This window comes from Leptinotarsa decemlineata, unplaced genomic scaffold (assembly GCF_025532065.1).
Source record: "Leptinotarsa decemlineata unplaced genomic scaffold, Ldec_3_MD MMD2_tig00001344_RagTag_RagTag, whole genome shotgun sequence".
Classification (NCBI taxonomy): domain Eukaryota; kingdom Metazoa; phylum Arthropoda; class Insecta; order Coleoptera; family Chrysomelidae; genus Leptinotarsa; species Leptinotarsa decemlineata.
Genome location: NW_027412560.1, coordinates 272,824 through 291,837, shown reverse-complemented (window position 1 = coordinate 291,837; position 19,014 = coordinate 272,824). Strand labels below are relative to the sequence as shown.

At 34.4% G+C, this 19,014-nt stretch overlaps 1 protein-coding gene across 2 annotated transcripts in view; it reads right to left on the bottom strand.

The window, feature by feature from the left end:
* LOC111503801 (uncharacterized) overlaps window positions 1–19,014 on the bottom strand; it is a 169,400-nt gene that overhangs the window by 137,019 nt on the left and 13,367 nt on the right. The window contains exons 1-2 of one of the 2 annotated variants that reach the window (XM_074175800.1): window positions 16,235–16,377; window positions 14,233–14,427 (exon numbers count right to left, since the gene is read on the bottom strand). In XM_074175800.1, the coding sequence (XP_074031901.1) occupies window positions 14,233–14,257 (25 nt within the window). In that variant the 5' untranslated portion in view covers window positions 14,258–14,427; window positions 16,235–16,377. Of the gene's footprint in view, window positions 1–14,232; window positions 14,428–16,234; window positions 16,378–19,014 lie in introns of those variants that run through there. The other variant, XM_074175799.1, reaches the window with a different exon arrangement.

Here is a 19,014-nt window from a genome sequence, read left to right as displayed (position 1 = left end):
GTATTTTCGAAACCAAAAAAAAATCACAGAACACGTTCATTTCATTCAAACGTGACATTTTTATCAATACTATTAGGTTAAAATACGAAAGAATCTTTGTAAAGTGAAAACTTTTTTCAGCAGTACGGATGCCCAACCTATACTACATGATTCTGGATCCTGATTCTGATATTAATCCTGATAATTCTAACCATAAGAAATTTTAGGTTCTATCCCAACAGTGACAGTGACAATGACATCGCCATATTTATTCAATTAGGAATACTTACCGGAACTTGTAAATTGAAAATTGTTCTGTCAGTTTATGTTCAAAATGCGATTTTCAAATCATTTCTACGGTTTCAAAAACTAAATAAAGTCCATGTTAGAATAACTCAAATTGAAAATTGTATTTTTCATAAAATCACCCTCATTCATTAATCTCTCATTTCATATTCGAATTTATTTCCTAGATCACTGGACATACAAGCGTATGTCTATACCTTTCTGTACCTACGGAAGTAATTCCGAGAGGACCAACTCAACAAAGAAAATGAAATCACGAGCTTAAAATAAGTTTCCGTGTTTTTATCGGGAAGGTTAGAAAAGCGGTAAACTTGTTTCAGACAAGTTTTCAGAAGGTTATCTGATTCACACTCAAAACTCAGAATATTTATTTTTTAAACGAAATGTATATATATATATATATATATATATATATATATATATATATATATATATATATATATATAAACAGAAGTTAATATCGGACATAGCACTCATGAAAGTGGCAAACCATAGACACGTGTTTCGGGCTTTTGGCCCATCATCAGTATGGTGCAGCCAAGTGTAAGGATGGGCAACACTTGGTTACCAAAAGATAGAAATACAAATGCACGGAGCCACCAACAGGAGCCAACCGCACACTTGTGGTTTCAGTTGATAGATCTCGTGTTCACAAGAAAACTATCAAAATCACCACGGAGGCAGCTATAGCTACCTGCGTGACATCCGGGTCCAGGAAATTATACAAATATGAAAGTTATTGAGTGTCTTGATATATAAACAGAAGTTAATATCGGACATAGCACTCATGAAAGTGGCAAACCATAGACACGTGTTTCGGGCTTTTGGCCCATCATCAGTATGGTGCAGCCAAGTGTAAGGATGGGCAACACTTGTGAACACGAGATCTATCAACTAAAACCACAAGTGTGCGGTTGGCTCCTGTTGGTGGCTCCGTGCATTTGTATTTCTATCTTTTGGTAACCAAGTGTTGCCCATCCTTACACTTGGCTGCACCATACTGATGATGGGCCAAAAGCCCGAAACACGTGTCTATGGTTTGCCACTTTCATGAGTACTATGTCCGATATTAACTTCTGTTTATATATCAAGACACTCAATAACTTTCATATTTGTATATATATATATATATATATATATATATATATATATATATATATATATATATATATATATATATATATATATATATATATATATATTGAGAAAGTGTACTCTTTTAACAATATATTCCAATCATTTCGACAATGTATACTGTCATCCTCAGGGAAAACTACAATAATAGTTGTAATTGATATTGCACAGTTGAAAATTATGTACTTACATTGTCATTGAGGTTGGACTCAGTGATGTTAAAAATAATTTTTGTTCTCCATTTTCATTCAAAATTAGTATCATAACCTATTTTGTGATCACATGTACCGGCCTGGTATAAAATCAGAATTTTAGAATTAAAAAAAAGGAATTTATTCCTTAGATTCACAATAATTTTACCAAAATTGACGTTTATATGTTTAATTGTTTGATGTGTAACTATAATCATCTTGAATCACTATCCAAACTAATTTCAATGTTTTCCCATTTCTCAAATCTAAGTTCAACATTAAAATCAAATAATAACAAAAATTATTTTAAACATCACTGAGTCCAACCTCAATGACAATGTTAGCACCTACATAATTTTCAACTGTACAATATCAATTAGTCTTATGTTCTATTATTGTAGTTTTCCCTGAGGATGATAGTATACATTGTCGAAATGATAGAAATATATTGTTAAAAAAGTACACTTTCTCAGTTGCTGCTTACCCAAATATTTACCCGTTTAGTTCCTAACTGGTATATATATATATATATATATATATATATATATATATATATATATATATATATATATATATATATATTATATATATATATATATATATATATATATATATATATATATATATATATATAAAACTGAACGAAACCCAGTTTTTTTATGCTCTGCACTCATTCATAATTTCTTTTATAAAAACCCAGCAGCAGTAGTAGATTTGTCTCAGTGTTCATGTCTTCTTCAATTGTTCATTTATCACAAGTTCTGCTGTAATGAACACCCATAGTTTGCTCAAATGTCGAACTTGTAAGGTTTATGTCATTTTATATAATAATAAACGCTGGCAAGATTTATACATGACTATTTGTTGCCCGCGGCTTCGCCCGCGTAGAATTTGGTTTATAACATTAAGTTTCGTGACAGACCATTTCAAACAAATAGTTACAATATTTTTTTATCAACCCAGATTTCCAACTTTAAAACTAACGAAATTCAATACAATCTTTGAACCCCTATTTTCCCCCTTGATGGTGGAAATTCCTGATTCACTCTCTTGATGCTTATTCACGCTATACAAAGAACCTACCTGCATATTTTGAGATTCTAGGTTCGGTAGTTTCGACTGTACGTTACTATAAAAGCGGGCAACAGCTAGTAATGTGAATTTTTACTTTAAAAATACAGTAACTAAAAAAGATGCCAACTGCACTAAGTAATGAATAGCTTCGAGAATCGAATTATGTTACCTATAAAGGAATTCACAAACCTATTACAACCGTCAACGACGTCTGTCCTCACGCGTCTGCCCATGTTCGGGTCGCGTTCTCGGCGATGCCGCTTCATTGCTTAGACCACCCCTGCACATCGTCCCCCGTCGTCTTATAGTATACGCGACGCTTAATGAAAAACTGCATTGCGTCAAGTTAATCCTATCGTGATAACTTTCAAACGATTCGTCCAAATTACTTTGTACAGAAGACAAAGTTTAACTATATTAAATACTCGAAACGACAATTGTGTCAATTTTAATAAGAATTTGACAGATTTTCTAAAATGTACGTTGTAGAAAACTATCCAATTTGTTTAATTTGAAAGGGTTATATTTTTACGAGTGACTAATTTTTGGGAAAGAGTTTTTTGGTTTCCAATACTCCATCTTGATACAGAAAAATGGCAATCTTCCAAAAAAAAAGAAGGAACTAATCAATTTTTAAAGAAGTAACTGTATACATATGTGTAGATCATGCAAAGAAGTAACTTAGAGACACAAATCTGGAAGAAAAAGCCTTCCTGAAACAGTTACTTTCATATAAATATTGAATTACACGGAAAAAAATTCTTTAGAAACAAATAGTTTTGTATGAACACTGACTTATACAAAAAACATTTTTTTCTTCTCAGTTTGTATTCCAAACATTCGTTATGAAATTAAATCAGATATCTTTCACAGGGTTTCTATACCTATTCTATACTAAATGAAAATAAAAATATCACTTACATGGAACACTGTCATGCTCACTGGTAGACATCGATGTTTCGCCGTAAGACACTTGCCTTAGGGCTCTTCAGTACCAATCTGAATAACATTATAAGAAAAAACACACATTTCATTCATAAATTACGATTGTTTATGTCACGGAATAAGTTTGATCTACTTATGTGAACGATGACATCGTAATGACATTCATTCACCTATTTGATTAAATCCCAGCAAAAAGGAATATTGTTCAATTTGAAAGGGTTATATTTTTGGAAAGAAAGTTTTTGGCTTTCTACTACTCCATCTTGGTAATCTTCCAAAGATTACCACATTTTGCTGTATCAAGATGGAGATCACCACATTTTTCTATATCAAGTATAATGAAGAGACATATCTTCATTAATATCCTAATTCAGTTTGTGAAATATCATTTCCCTAAGAGGTTGAATCAGAAATATAATATTTAACGAACAACGAATAAACTAATTTATCATTAGAAAACTGAATATTTGGATTGGCTGATTGGCTGTGGGTTATCTAAGTTGCATAAAAAATTTGATCGTCAACTCCGCTGGTACTAGAAATCGTGATTCTGTTGGAAATATATTCATGAAATTTAAAACTAGGGTTTGCTACGAAACATTGTTATTTATATGAGGTAAGGGCTAATGTCACATATTTACCCATTTCAAATCTCTTTCGAATTACTTATGACTTGATATTTGCACAATGGATCTTCGGTGACGCTTCTACTGTTAGTCCAATAGACAGACTGATCCAAATCAACCGAATACCAAATTAATAAATGGCAAACTAGTAGCTTTTTCAATACTCAATTTGAATGAAATGCCTTTTTTTTTAATAAAAAATCCTTCAGACATATAAAGATGGAGAAGTAGAAAGCCAAAACCTTCCTGTCCCAAAAATCAATGTTTCCTAAAAATACAGCTCTTTCAATTTGCCTACTCTCATCGATGACATGAGTAGATTCAACTCATTCGTGACATGATAGATTAGGTTAGGATAGGTCCAAAGTGAGTGGGTATATTCTGTTGAAGTAGAGGGAATATCTCAAGTAAACTCTTGAATGAATGTATTGATTGTAGACAACTCAACTCACAATTTTATTATGTCAAAATTAATCTCTTAACTACCTATAAACATATACACCATTATGAAAATGGTGGTTTTTCAACACCCTCTCTCATCGAATAATTTGTTCAATCCCATTGTTTGTCGTAAAATATTCAATCTTGGCTTGAACAGCGGTTTGGTAAGTGCATCTGGTACTTGGTTCCCTTATAAAGAAATGTCTTATATGAATATGTTTGATACGTCTGTGATATTTCGGATTTTGGGCCAAGCGTATTGCAGCTTCGTTATCGACCATCAATACTGGATTACATTCCATATCCGAAAATTCTTCATATAGCTGTTTCAACCAAACCAATTCATGAGAAGCTTCACTTGCAGCTACTATCTCACCTTCCGTTGAGGAAATAGCTACTGAAGTTTATCATTGACTGAGCCAAGATATCGCACCGCCAGCAAACATACAAATAACACCTGTTGTTGAACGTCCTGTTGTTTCATCTCCGCCTTGGTCAGCATAACTAAAACTTCTCAGGCCATCCATACTGGTTGTTTTGTACGTTATACCGTAATCTGTTGTTCCTTTGAGGTATCGAAGTATTCGTTTTACTTGGATACAATTATGATTGCTGGGATCTTCTAACGACCTGGAAACAACACTGATTGCATAGGCAATGTCTGGTCTTGTACCTGTCATTAGATACATAAGAGCCCCAACCGCCTCTCTGTATGGAAAATTTGTATTCAAATCCATTTCGGATTCGTTTTCTGATTGAATACAATCTTTAACAATCGGTGTTGAAACGGGTTTACAATCTTGCATGCCAAAGCGTTCTGATACTTTTCTTGTATAAGCTGCTTGATTTATTTGAGAGTTGAGTTGTCTAAAATGAATACCTTCATTCAAGAGTTTACTTGAGATATTCCCTCTACTTCAACATGGTAGCAGAGCGTGGTTGGTTAGCCTGAGGTTCCAGAGTATAAGAAATATTTGCAAATTATAAGAAACCGCTGAAATTTTCTTGCTGAAAATTTTTGACATTGACAAGTGTTCAGAAGCTATCATTTTTATTCAGTTGAATCCAAGCTCTACCAAAAGCAAAATGGATGCAACTAAAATACAAATAGGGCAAGTCAAACTGGTCATCATGGAAATACAAGAGCAACTTCCTTACGAAGTATTCAAGGCGGTACTGAGGTAGTTGAAGGAAAATTAACTATACCCGAACCTTTACCAGAAAACGCAACCCAAACTCAGAGAACAAAGTATGACAAGGAGTTGAAAGACTTCAATCAGGCAGACAATAATGCTTTACTGGTTCTTACAGTAAATATGAATCAAGAAACTCTTGCAAAAGTGATGAGGTACACTACTGCTCGTGAAGTGTGGCAAGAATTACACAGGCTGTATGATGGTTATGTTGAGGACAAAACATATGACACATGCATGCAATTCTTCAGCTACACACGACACGCAGAAGATGACATTCTCTCATAATTCGAAACTCAAAAATCTTTGGAATATTCTGCAAAATGAAATCTCCAAGGATGAAATAGTTAATGGAAACACCTGTAAATGCCATCTACTAGAATTGTTGCTTATTTGCAAGATTTTGGAGACTCTTCCTCCAAAGTATTTTTCATTCAAGTCAAGTTGGATGTTAATGTCGAAGAACGATAGAACAAATGACAGTTTAACTAACCAACTTTGTGCATACGAAAAAGCTTCATCATCCCAATCCTTGGTGAAAGAGGAAGTGATGTTCTTGGAAAATAAAAAAAAATTCAAAGGAAATCACAATTTGAACCTGTTTTGTAAATATTGTAAACGAAAAGGGCATAAAATAAAGCACTGTTTCAAATGGAAAGCAGATGGAAAACCTCCAAAACCAGGAAATGGAAAACCTCCAGAACTAGGAAATGAAAAACATAAAACTAGTGATACCAATGTGACTCTCGTAGCAGAAACAAACTCCATGTTGTATTCTACGTGTGATAAAGACATTTGGTATGTTGATAATGGTGCTACGAATCACATCACCAATCAAAGTGATATGTTTATATGATTGATGGAAATCACAGAGTCACAATAGCTAATCTAGGTCAAGATACTCTTAGAGTGAAAGCTTGTGTAAACGGAAGAAAACAGATTTTCACCATGACAAACATATGGTATGTTCCAGAAATAAACAAAAATATTTTCTCTGTTTTATCCGTGCAAGATAAAAACACGGATAGCTTATTTATTTCAAGTGCTGAAAAATGTCAAAATTAATCTCTCAACTACCTATAAACATATACAATGTGGACGAAAACAAATTAACAAATGATGAAAATGGTGGTTTTTCAACATATTCGACCCTCCACCGGAACCCGCAAGGGTTGATTGTGGCTCACACCTATTCACACTTTACTAAATAAACCCAGCTTTTTAACGAAGCCGATTAGTTCTTATGGTGAGTGCTCTTTCAGGTCAGATGGTAAGAGTACGGCTCTGCCGAACTCTAAAAACCTGATTCGGTCCCCAGCGAGGCAGGCACAAAGTATGTGCTCTACTATTTCATCATTTCCCAAACAAAGGCGACACACACTGTCTTCCGACAGGCCAAGTCTCTGCATTTGATGACATTTGTGATATGAAGTCATACTCATATGAATGAATTGAGTGCTTCTTCTTTTTATGTCATCCGGATTTGGTGCTGAAGAGGCGATAAGGCAAGTGTCTTACGTCGAAACATCGGATGTCCACCAGTGAGGATGACAGTGTTCCATGTAAGTGATTTTTTTCTTCTTTCATGAATGATATCTGATTCAATTCTATCACAAATGTTCGGAATACAAACTGAATAGAGAAACGGGTTTTTTTTGTACAATTCAATGTTTTTATAAAAGTATTTGTTTCATTCGTGTAATTCAATTTTTATATGAGAGTAGATGTTTCGAGACGGCTTTTCTCCCATTTGTTTGAAGGTGATTGACAATGTTTCATAATGAATTTCACTAGTTCGGACTTCCATTGTCCAATACATAAAATGATTTGAAACCCCTGAAACAACTAAAAAAAAAAGAATTAAAAATGAATAGCTGAAAATAACAATTATGTTATGTTCTATAATGGATATGATAAACTCAAAACACAGAATACATTGAATAATAACTCAGTGATGGTTAAATAAACCCAGGATTGAGACTTACCCCTTTCTCGTTTTTTGCTGTAGGATCCAACTGCTTCAGGGAAACTATTATGGCAAAATAGGGATGGATCAAGGAGTTTTAGGAGAAGCAGTGTTGAAGAAAACGTATTTCAACAAAAGAACAATGCACATATTAGTCTATACTATACAATAGAATCACCAGCGCGTATCTTATTTCTTTTCCGATCCAGTCGTTCCGAATGTTTCTAATTTCAAAACTAAACTACTCAACTAAGTAAATTTATTCTATCAAAACCGAGAGCGGTGTTGCCGAAAACTTAAATTAATTTTCCTTAAATATATACATGCCAAAACATACCCCCCACCCTGAAAACTTGATTTTTTTTCAGACTTTTCGAAAAAACAAAGAACTAAAGAAGTCGAAAAATCCAATCAAACATCAGTATAAAATTAAAAAAAAATGAATAAGAAGATAATTTTCATTTATTGGGTGGGCAAAGGACATATCTTTACAACAGGACGTTTAAATGTTCCTTTGCTGGTTTTTAAAGTGACATTCCGCACCCTGCCATCCTTTCCTGGATGTATGTCTGAAACCACGGCTAAGGGCCAATGTAAGGGTGGAGCATTATCCGTTTTCAGGATAACTACTGAACCCACAGTTATATTAGGAATATCTTTAGTCCATTTCGAACGCATTTGTAGACTCGTCAAATATTCCGTCCTCCAGCGTTTCCAAAAATCCTGTACCATTTTATCGATCAACTGAAATCGGTTGAGTCTATTAATAGGAACCGCTGTCACGTCCTCTGAAGGAAGACCTCGCAAAGGAACCAATGTAAGAAAATGTGCTGGAGTTAATGCTTCTGGGGCCATGGGATCTGCGGATAAACGACATAAAGGTCTGGAATTCAATAGTGCTTCAATTTGAGTCAGTACTGTTGAAAGCTCCTCAAACGTTAATAGCTGATTACCGATTACGCGATAAATATGATTTTTTACCGCCTTGACGTTACTCTCCCACAAACCACCTTGATGCGGAGAAAAAGGTGTATTAAATTTCCATTCGACTCCGTTTATTCCTAACTCCGTTTCAAATGAATTAATGAAATCTTGAGAGTTGATATGTTCATTTAATTCTTTAAGAATTGATTTTGCCCCTACAAAGTTCGTCCCGCAATCGGAATAAATAACCCGTACTGGGCCTCTTCTAGCTATAAATCTTTTGAAAGCTTGTAAAAAATGATCGGTTGATAAAGAACTATCCAAATGGATAGCTTTCACCCCCATACAAATAAATAAACTTACATAAGCTTTATGCACTGATGCCTTTCGCTTCCTACCCAATGTAATTTTAAGTGGACCGAAGTAATCTACCCCTGTATGTAAGAATGCACGAGCTTCTCTAACTCTAGCAACGGGTAAGTCCGCCATAAGGGGTTCTACATTCTTAGGCTTCAAACGAAAACAATGATTACATTTGTGTATTCTACTCCTAATTAAATTTCATCCTCCTAAAATCCAATAGTTCTGTCGCAAAATAGCCTCTAATAAGTGAGCACCAGTATGAAGATTGATCTTATGATGAAAATCTATCAATTTTTCAGTCAGAATATCTTTAGCTGGAGGAATCAAAGGATGTTTCAAATTTGAATTAGCTAATCTACCCGCCACCCTCAGCAACCCATCTTGCAAAAAAGGGTGTATTTTGATTAACCTAGATGAGCCAGATCTATTTGACTTCAACATCTGAATTTCAAAATCAAAATGTTTAATTTGAACCAGTTTTATTAGAACCAACTCCGCAATATGGAGATAAATACAGGCTGATTCACGGTGGATGGCACATTAGACGTTTCTGGTGAACCAGACAACGGATCACTTTGAAAATTTAATGGAGAGCATATTCGGACATTCTCTAGCCAACTAAAATATTTTCGACAATGCGGTGTTGCCGCTTCTATTAGAAAGCAGTAGCAATTTTGATTTTTCAAATGGAACACTCTGTATATAATATTATTTTTGGAATCTCCAACAATTGCCCGACAACTTTTCTTGATATTTCCCTATACCTATCTGTTACCGTTTTCGAAATAAAAAGTAATTTCAATTTTTTTCTTCGAAAATCATGACTTCTAAAAATGCCGATATCTTTAATTAAGAAGTACTATGATATCGAAATTTGGTTTGGAGTTAGGTGATACTTGGACACTTCCCACACGTCAGCCTAATCTACGTTACTTCAATACAGGGTGGTTAAAAAAAACCAGTTTTTTCGTTTGCTTGAAAAAGTTGCTGAAATTTGATTATTTTGAATAGAACACCCTGTATATTATTGTAAATTCGGAAAGCTGCTGAAATTTGCTTTCTTTCTATGTATATCATACCTATACCTAACTAGTCAAGTTTCGGACTTATGAACATTTATTTGTGAAAATGTCCCTTCAGAATGGTATTTCCGTTCGGTATTTGGTAAGCAGGCCATGATTACTATTTGACAGTAGCGTTGTGACATTCTCCTAATAATATCGACATTTTCGTCACTTCAGAAGTTGCAAATACCTTCAAATCGATGGAACAAAACTATTCAAACGAAGTTCTTATGAATTTGTTTATTATTTTTGGACAGTGTGACAAAATTATCAGCAGAACATGTAGAAAGTTCAATGAAATGTATCCGAATCTACCGCCAAGAAATTTATACGAATTCACAACAATTTCAATGCATTTGGATCAACTTTAAAAGCACCACGAAACTTGCCTCGACCCGTAACTTTCGAAGACAACCAGATTAATGTCTTAGCATATTTTCACGCATTTCCCGAGTCATCGATAAGAAGTGCTGAAGAAGATTTGGGTATAAAATATTCATCGGTTCAAAGAATCTTGCGAAGACATAAAATGCATGATTATAAATTCACCAAAATTCAAGCAGTGAAGCCTCAAGATCCTCAACAGAGAGTAGAATTTTGTGAAATGTTGTTGACACGATTTCAAGAAGATCCACTTTTTTTAAATAAAATTATTTGAACTGATGAATCGAAATTTTCGAGAGAAGGGATTTTCAATAGAAAAAATCGTCATTATTGGTCCAGTGAAAATCCTCACGTCACAAAAGAAGCCAGATTTCAAGAAATATTTAGTGTCTTCTGCATGTCTTCTGCATGTTGATGGACAACAAATTGAGGTACGTGATATACGAGGAGTCATTAACATCCAGAAGCTACCTGAATATTTTGGAGAATACTGTAGACAGTTTCGTGGATAATCTGCCACTCGAAGATTATCGAAACTGTTGGTACCAACTAGACGGAGCTCCTGCACATTGCACAAGAGAAGTGAGCGCAGAACTGGATAGACTATTTGACGATCGGTGAATGAGGCGCTTGGGACCATGGAATTGGCCAGCGAGATCACCCGATCTTAATCCATTAGATTTTTATTTGTGGGAAATGTTTAAAGAAAAAGTTTACAAAATACCCGTGCGTTCGAGAGATGAATTGTTAGAAAGGATTGCCCAAACATTTGAAGATTTGGATCCCAATGAAATCAGATCTGCCACCACGAAAGCAGTCAACTCCCGCATTTTAAAGTGCTTGGAAGTGAACGGCCAGCGATTCGAACATATTTTGAAATATTCCACATGATTGTTTTACTTTTTTATAATTATTCATATCAATATTTCCAATTTCAAGTTTCTTGGTGCTTTTTTAAAGTTTATCCAAACATATTGAAATTGTTCTGAATTCGTATAAATTTCTTGAGGTTCATTGGCGGTAGATTCGGATACATTTCATTGAACTTTCTACATGTTCTGCGGATAATTTTGTCACACTGTCCAAAAATAATTAAACAAATTCATAAGAACTTCGTTTGAATAGTTTTGTTCCATCGTTTTGAAGGTATTTGCAACTTCTGAAGTGACGAAAATGTCGATATTATTAGAAGAATGTCACAAAGCTACTGTCAAATAGTAATCATGGCCTGCTTACCAAATACCGAATGGAAATACCATTCTGAAGGGACATTTTCACAAATAAATGTTCATAAGTCCGAAACTTGACTAGTTAGGTATAGGTATGATATACATAGAAAGAAATCAAATTTCAGCAGCTTTCCGAATTTTCAATAATATACAGGGTGTTCCATTCAAAATAATCAAATTTCAGCAACTTTTTCAAGCAAACGAAAAAACTGTATTTTTTTACCTCCCTGTATTGAAGTAACGGAGATTAGGCTGACGTGTGGGAAGTGTCCAAGTATCACCTAACTCCAAACCAAATTTTGATATCATAGTACTTCTTAACTAAAAGATATCGGCATTTTTAGAAGTCATGATTTTCGAAGAAAAAAATTGAAATTAATTTTTATTTCGAAAACGGTAACAGATAGGTATAGGGAAATATCAAGAAAAGTTGTCGGGCAATTGTTGGAGATTCCAAAAATAATATTATATATAGAGTGTTCCATTTGAAAAATCAAAGTTGCTACTGCTTTCTAATAGAAGCGGCAACACCGCATTGTCGAAAATATTTTAGTTGGCATGTCTGAATATGCCCTCCATTAAATTTTCAAAGTGATCCGTTGTCTGGTTCACCAGAAACGTCTAATGTGCCATCCACCGTGAATCAGCCTGTATATACATGCCAAAACAATTATGTTAATCAAAAATAACCTGAAATGGAATAATAGTGAAATAAAATACAAGTAAAAATAGAACGATTGAACCAAATATAAAGAAATTAAAATGAAAATAAAAATAAAAATTAAGAGATTCCAAGCCACGTTAGTTCACGACGTTTCGATTGTTAGTATCTACAATCGTCTTCTTCGAGTACTTTCACCTATCCTCTTCCATTTTTTCCGCTTCACTGGATCAGTGGGAGATGACCGTTGGGCGGGAGTTGGCCATTTTTCGCTTGATGATAGGTTTCCATATGTTGCAAAGCTCTACGCTAGCTTGGCTGAATACGTTGTTGGACAGCATATATGTGGCTTCCATTAAATTTTCTCCTAAACCAATGTTCCTTTCTGTGTATGATCTCAGCTTGAGACCACTCGATTTTGTGTTGATGAGTCCAAACATGGTCTACTATTCCTGATTTGCTGGTTTTCCCTCGCTTTGTGTGTTTCTTGTTCTCGGCAATGCGATCATTCAATGGCCTCTTAGTTTCACCAATATAGGATTTTCCGCACTCACAGGGTATCCGGTAAATGCAATTCTTGGAATCGCAGTTCGCGTTTGGTGGCCTGGTTGTCCTGAGGCTGCTACGGATAGTGTTACCGGATCTGAAGCAGGTTCTTGGAACCAATTCTTCTCATCCTCTTCTATAATCCTCTGATGTAGGGAAGTGCAAGCACTGGTTGTGACGGCATCTCTTCCTTGCGAGGCTCCTGCTGTCTTTTAGCCAAAGTCTTTTCTACCATCGCTTTGGAGTAGCCGGCTTTTCTCCCGGTTCGTGTATGAAACCTACTTCTTTGCATGATCTACATAACTTTGTATGGAGTTGGTACTTATTTTGAAATTGATTGCTTCCTTCCTTTCTTTGGAAGATTTCCACAGTTTTTTGTATAAAGCTGAAGAAGTATTAAGCCAAAAGTTCTCTTTCGCAAAAAATACTGTCTTTCAACGCGCGTTTCTCTAATCAAACTAATCCTTAAGCTATATTGATGTTAATATAATTTCTATCATATTGTTATTTGCTACCGAAACCGGCCGTATGAATAAAATTAACTAGTGGTATTTAGAAAAAAGTGTTTTTATTCCTTTCATTAAAGTTATCATGAAATCCCACAATATAAACAAGTCATCCATCACACATATAACATTTTTCTATTTTCTAACAGTGATTAGGTTCGTAAAAGGGTGAACAATAGATCTTATTTCAGATTTTTAGAATTTGAAGGTGTCTGAAAACTTGTTCTGAAGTTTAAAAATCGAAGAATACATGTGTAATGAGATCTGTGAATGGCGATGACGGTCCCATTCCTAACAGCTCGTTGTTCACACTAACGTATTTACAATAAAAAAAAAATGAAATTAATTAATTGACTCTCATTATGTAAGGTAATGTTTCGACTAAATGCATATCAAGTATTGATGTATCGTAGGAATTAGTTAGTATCCGTGATCTCCTGATGATGCTCTCTTGCATATTTTGTCGAACAAATTTACATCAGCTGGAGATGATTGTGACCATAGTGTCAATTGATTGAAAAAAAGAAAATTGATTTAATCAATTCTGACCATTCTACACAAAATATTATTTTTCTTTCCTAACAGTTATACCACTCACACTATTTTACTAAAGTTATGGTAATGAAGAATCATTTATGGTAACCTGAGAAAAAACAATTCGCGGACTTTTGAACCACATTTACCTCAAAATTTTACTCACCACAAAATGGTATTCCTTCTGGCATCCACAAGCCATTTTCGCAAATTCTTCTCGAAGGACCTAATAACTCGAAACCTCTCTCACAAGAGTAGGTTGCCACAGCCCCGGGGCCCAAATCCTCATCCGAAAACACCACTGACGAGTGGGCTGGGGCACCTGGGAAACGGCAGCCTGATGGAGATTGTCCATCAACTCCTGTCAAAAAAATCTATATGTTAGGATATACAGTGCTAGTCAAAAGTCCCCTCCCCCCCTCGTATCTTTGGAACGGGTATACTTATAATAATGAAATTTGGAGGGTGGAAATAAACGGATGTAGGCTTCTTAACTGGTCATAACAGGTGACGCAATAGTCATAAATGACGTCACAAGGCCACTGTGACCAAAAAACGGCTGCATTTGGCTTACAAAAATGTTGTTTCACCAAGACAATGCACTAGCTCAAGAATTAATTATTGAAATAACCAAAATTAACGAATTAAAGTTTGAATTACTACCTCATGGACCCTATTTGCCAGATATAGGCCCCTCGGACTATTTTCTGATCCCGAATTCGAAAAAATGACCCAGTCGTCAAAGATTTTCCAGTGGTCAAAGATTTTGGCTACTAGACAGTTTTTATTATAAAAACGGCATCGAATTTATTGAACGTTGCTGGAAAACTGTATAGCGGTGCAAGGAGTTATGTTGAGAAATAAATACATTTTTTTCCAAACATTTTGGTGTTTTCTTTGTTGGGCTGGGTACTTCTGAGACCACTATTACAATTTTGCCACTATCCAGATTTTTCATCAAGTAGTTTAGCTAACTATGATCTGTTACTTAGGAGCTGTTCAAAATACACTTCTCTACAGATATGACAATATACGTTAATTCTTTGGATTTACGTTTCTTAGAGTGGGGTTCATTGGTAATTATTCTTGTCTTGTTCCATTCAACTCAATGTTTACCGTGTGATATCAAAATGTGTTCTGACAATTTTGATCCTGTTGATTGTCTATTTATGATGTAATGTGGATGTTCATTCTCACGCATTTTTATTGGTCTCGAAGTTTCACCAATATACCTTTTACCACAAAAACAAGTTATCTCATGAATGCAATTTTTTGTTCTCCATTAAAATTTTTATGTTTTCTCAGGTTCTGAAAGGTGAGGATACCCAAATAAAGTTCATAAAAGTATTTGAAATTTTTGAGTACTACTATTCAAAATGACAGATATATTGTTAGGTAATTTTAAAGAATCCACTCAAAGCCTTCTTTTACTATCATTCAGTACTCATTCAACACTAAGTGCATTAAACAAAATAATTATAGGTACATAAATCTCCAGGAATAATCATAACATGTGGAGACCAGTGCTAAATACAATAAAACTGCCGAAATTTCAGATAAAACGCCTCTTACGATATATGAACTACTGAAAGGATGGTGGCGAACAGATAAGTCGATGAAATATTATATATGACGTCAGACAATCCGTACATACCAGATTCCCAGTCAGACTAATCGCCTAATATTTTCGTGGGTCTGAACGATTTGAACGAAAGAAGATTATATAAATTCTTGAGAAATTCCCCAAACAACGGATTGAGTTCTAAGTGGGTTTATCTTCAAGGTATGCTCACGTCCAATAAGCTTTTTTATTTATTGTGAAAGATTAAGAGAGATCGAAATAATACACGACAGAAATGTTTATTAGGAGTTATTACGAGAATAGGAGTGAAGACGAAGGTTTTTTGCTTGTTTCAATAAAGGTTCAGATTTTAGGTATTTTCATATGTTGAAAAACTTTGGAGGCAATCGAATAAAAAAGATAATACCAAGATTTGAGCCCAGAATAGTATATCAGTTCCTGTTGTTGAATATATCAATGAATCATGTTCAATTGTTTCCGATGACTTTACTAAATATTCACATATGTTTTTGTAGCTCTATATCTCGATGAATATTTTTTATTCTACTGTGTTGTGGTATATATTGATCGATAGAGAAAACTATACCTTATACGTCGATGAATCCAAATTGAACTGAAGCGCTGCCGAAACAGACTCAAAATTAACCAACAAGTTAAATACTATAATCGCACTTTTACCAAAAGAAATGGTATAGTTTTATTTCCTCTCTCAGATATAATGTTTAGGCGTATTCTCAAAATGACTCGAACAGTTAAAATGTTCAAACAGTGTAAGTGACAGTTTTGTAGCCTTGATGTTCAGGAGAGGGGGGTAATTCTCAACTAATCTCATTCGAATCTGTTAGCTACTCGTATTCTCATTCACATCCTAGCGGATACGAATAAGATAATCATTTAGATTTCATTGTTCATTTTGGTATCTAATAATCTCGTTAACAAAAATTTGTTTGATTGATAGCCTCTTCACTTTATAGAAATTCATATTGAGTCTAGGATAAATTAACTGTTCTCTAAGTAAACTGACACTTTACTTGAAAATGGTTTAACAAACCGAAACCACATCCCATGTACCAACATTTCAACAGAAATCAAAACTGAATGAATATTTCGAAATGAAATTTCGAAACATTCAATTTCGAGGTATTTCTGCCCCGCCCCCAGCAGGGAAGTTTCGTCCACACTTGGGGCTAAGCACTTTGCTTCTGGGTAGAATCTTTTCTGTACTGACGAGAGGTAATACCTCGAAACCAGTGTCTGCAGGTGATCTTCTTGAATAATTTCATCATGGTTCTGCTGCTAGATGAACGAGAAACATCTGGGTATCTTGCATAACCTCTGGGTATTTTGCATGAATGTCTGTCAGATATAATTCAATATCCAGCATGGTATTAGCTGAGGAAGTAATTGTTTTTCTGCAGGTATTTACCAGAACCTACTGTGCAGGTAGTTGGGAAAGAGGAATGTTTCGAAATTCCATTTCGAAATATCCATTATCTGGTATGTCTGGTATCTGTCCGCGATACAGTCTTCAGTTTCAATGAATTATCAAATATATATATAACTTGTCATATGTTCGTGATAATTTCGATATTGATACTCGCGTTATATACAAAGTCCAACTTCCTTTTTTTGAAATATTTTCATTTCGAAGCATCCTTTATTTCTTGATAATCATAATATAGTATTCAAGATGTGACCCACTTTTTAATACTCCCAATTGGGAGTAATTATTCTTCAATCATTCTGCTCATCTTTATAGCGGTAATATATATTCCTTATAAAAATTTTCCACGGGCCATGGCATCAAGCAATACCGATGCCGTTTAATATACCGATTGTTACAGATTCTTCTGTATTTTTCTAGCAATAAATCATAAAGACACATAACAGCGAACCGTTATGAAATAAGTGTCAACAAGATTACTTCGTGCTAGAACGCAGCTTAAGGAGCAAGATTATTAGAAACAGTCACTTTAATTCAGTGAGTAATTGGAATAACGATATATTATTTTTTGCGTTATGATGATCCAGCGTCTTTATCTGGTCTACTGGTGCGAGAAACGCTTTTCAGTGTTATACCCTATATTTGTACGGAAATGGTTTTTTCCAAATCGTCTCAGAATGCTTCTCTGATATGTGATTTCTAATTTTAAAGATGAATAAATGATACATCCAGTTTTGAACTATTAAACTTATTTAAATCCATAGAAAGAGATATGTTTTCCAAATTCTGACAACTATTTCAGAGAATTTTTTTTCATTTTTTTTGTCATTTGGAAAATGATTGGAGTCTCTTAAAATGTCATATTGTCTACATCTACATCTACATCTCATAGAAACTGACTTCAAAAGGAACAGTATCTACAGGGTACAGAGGGATGATTGTTGGTTAGCCGTTTTTTTGGAAAATAATAGGATTTATGATCCTCACAATTGGCAAAAAAGTTTTTTCGATATGCTTTATCGAAATAATTTCCTACTTACACTTCTGGTTTTACCGAAAGTTGATACCGAGTCCTTAATTCAAATGTAACACCCTATATATTTTCACATTTTTGAATACCTTTACCAAAAATTAACCGTTCTCGAAATATTCATCTGTTTACTCAGAAAAACTAGGTATTCAGCTCTCGAGTAATTCTCTCATAAAATTAAAAGATAAAGTACTCCTACCAATATACCCTAAATGCCGATGAAATCAGTCGTACTATAAGTAAATAACAATTTGATGAAGAGAATTAAGGAATGCCTGGAAGAATTAAGGAATGCCGGCGATTAAACTTCTTTGTTGAACTTTCTGGAACCATTCGAAATGAAGCATTCCGTAGCCCGTATTTTTATGATAAAATACACATGTTTTATTTCTTCCAGAAAAACTGAAATATCTCGTAAACGGTTGATTTTCAATATAGGGGATATTTTATGAAAATGAGTCAAAATCATCTCGGAATTTCAAAACATCCTGAAATGCAGGGTGTTCTTTTCGAAAAAAAAAAACCTCAGTTTTGGCCAATGTTTCTGAATTAGTCATCGATCCCGAACACCTTGTATAAAATTTTGAAAACGTTACTCTTACAAGACGATTTAATGAAGTATTTTAATGAATCAGGAATGGCTTATTCATATATTCTCTCAAACTTTTGAATTTCATTGGGAAATCACTCGAGAGCCGAAAACCTTTTTTTTGAGTAAACAAATATCACGAGAATGGTGTAACGTATATTACATAAACTCTCAATAGAATTATGCCAAATATTAAAAGATGTGAAAATATACAGGGTGTTAAATTAAAATTAAGGAAGTTGGAACTTCCGGTAAAGGCGAAAGTTTTGAAAAAACGTCATCATTTTCATTCGATATATTTGC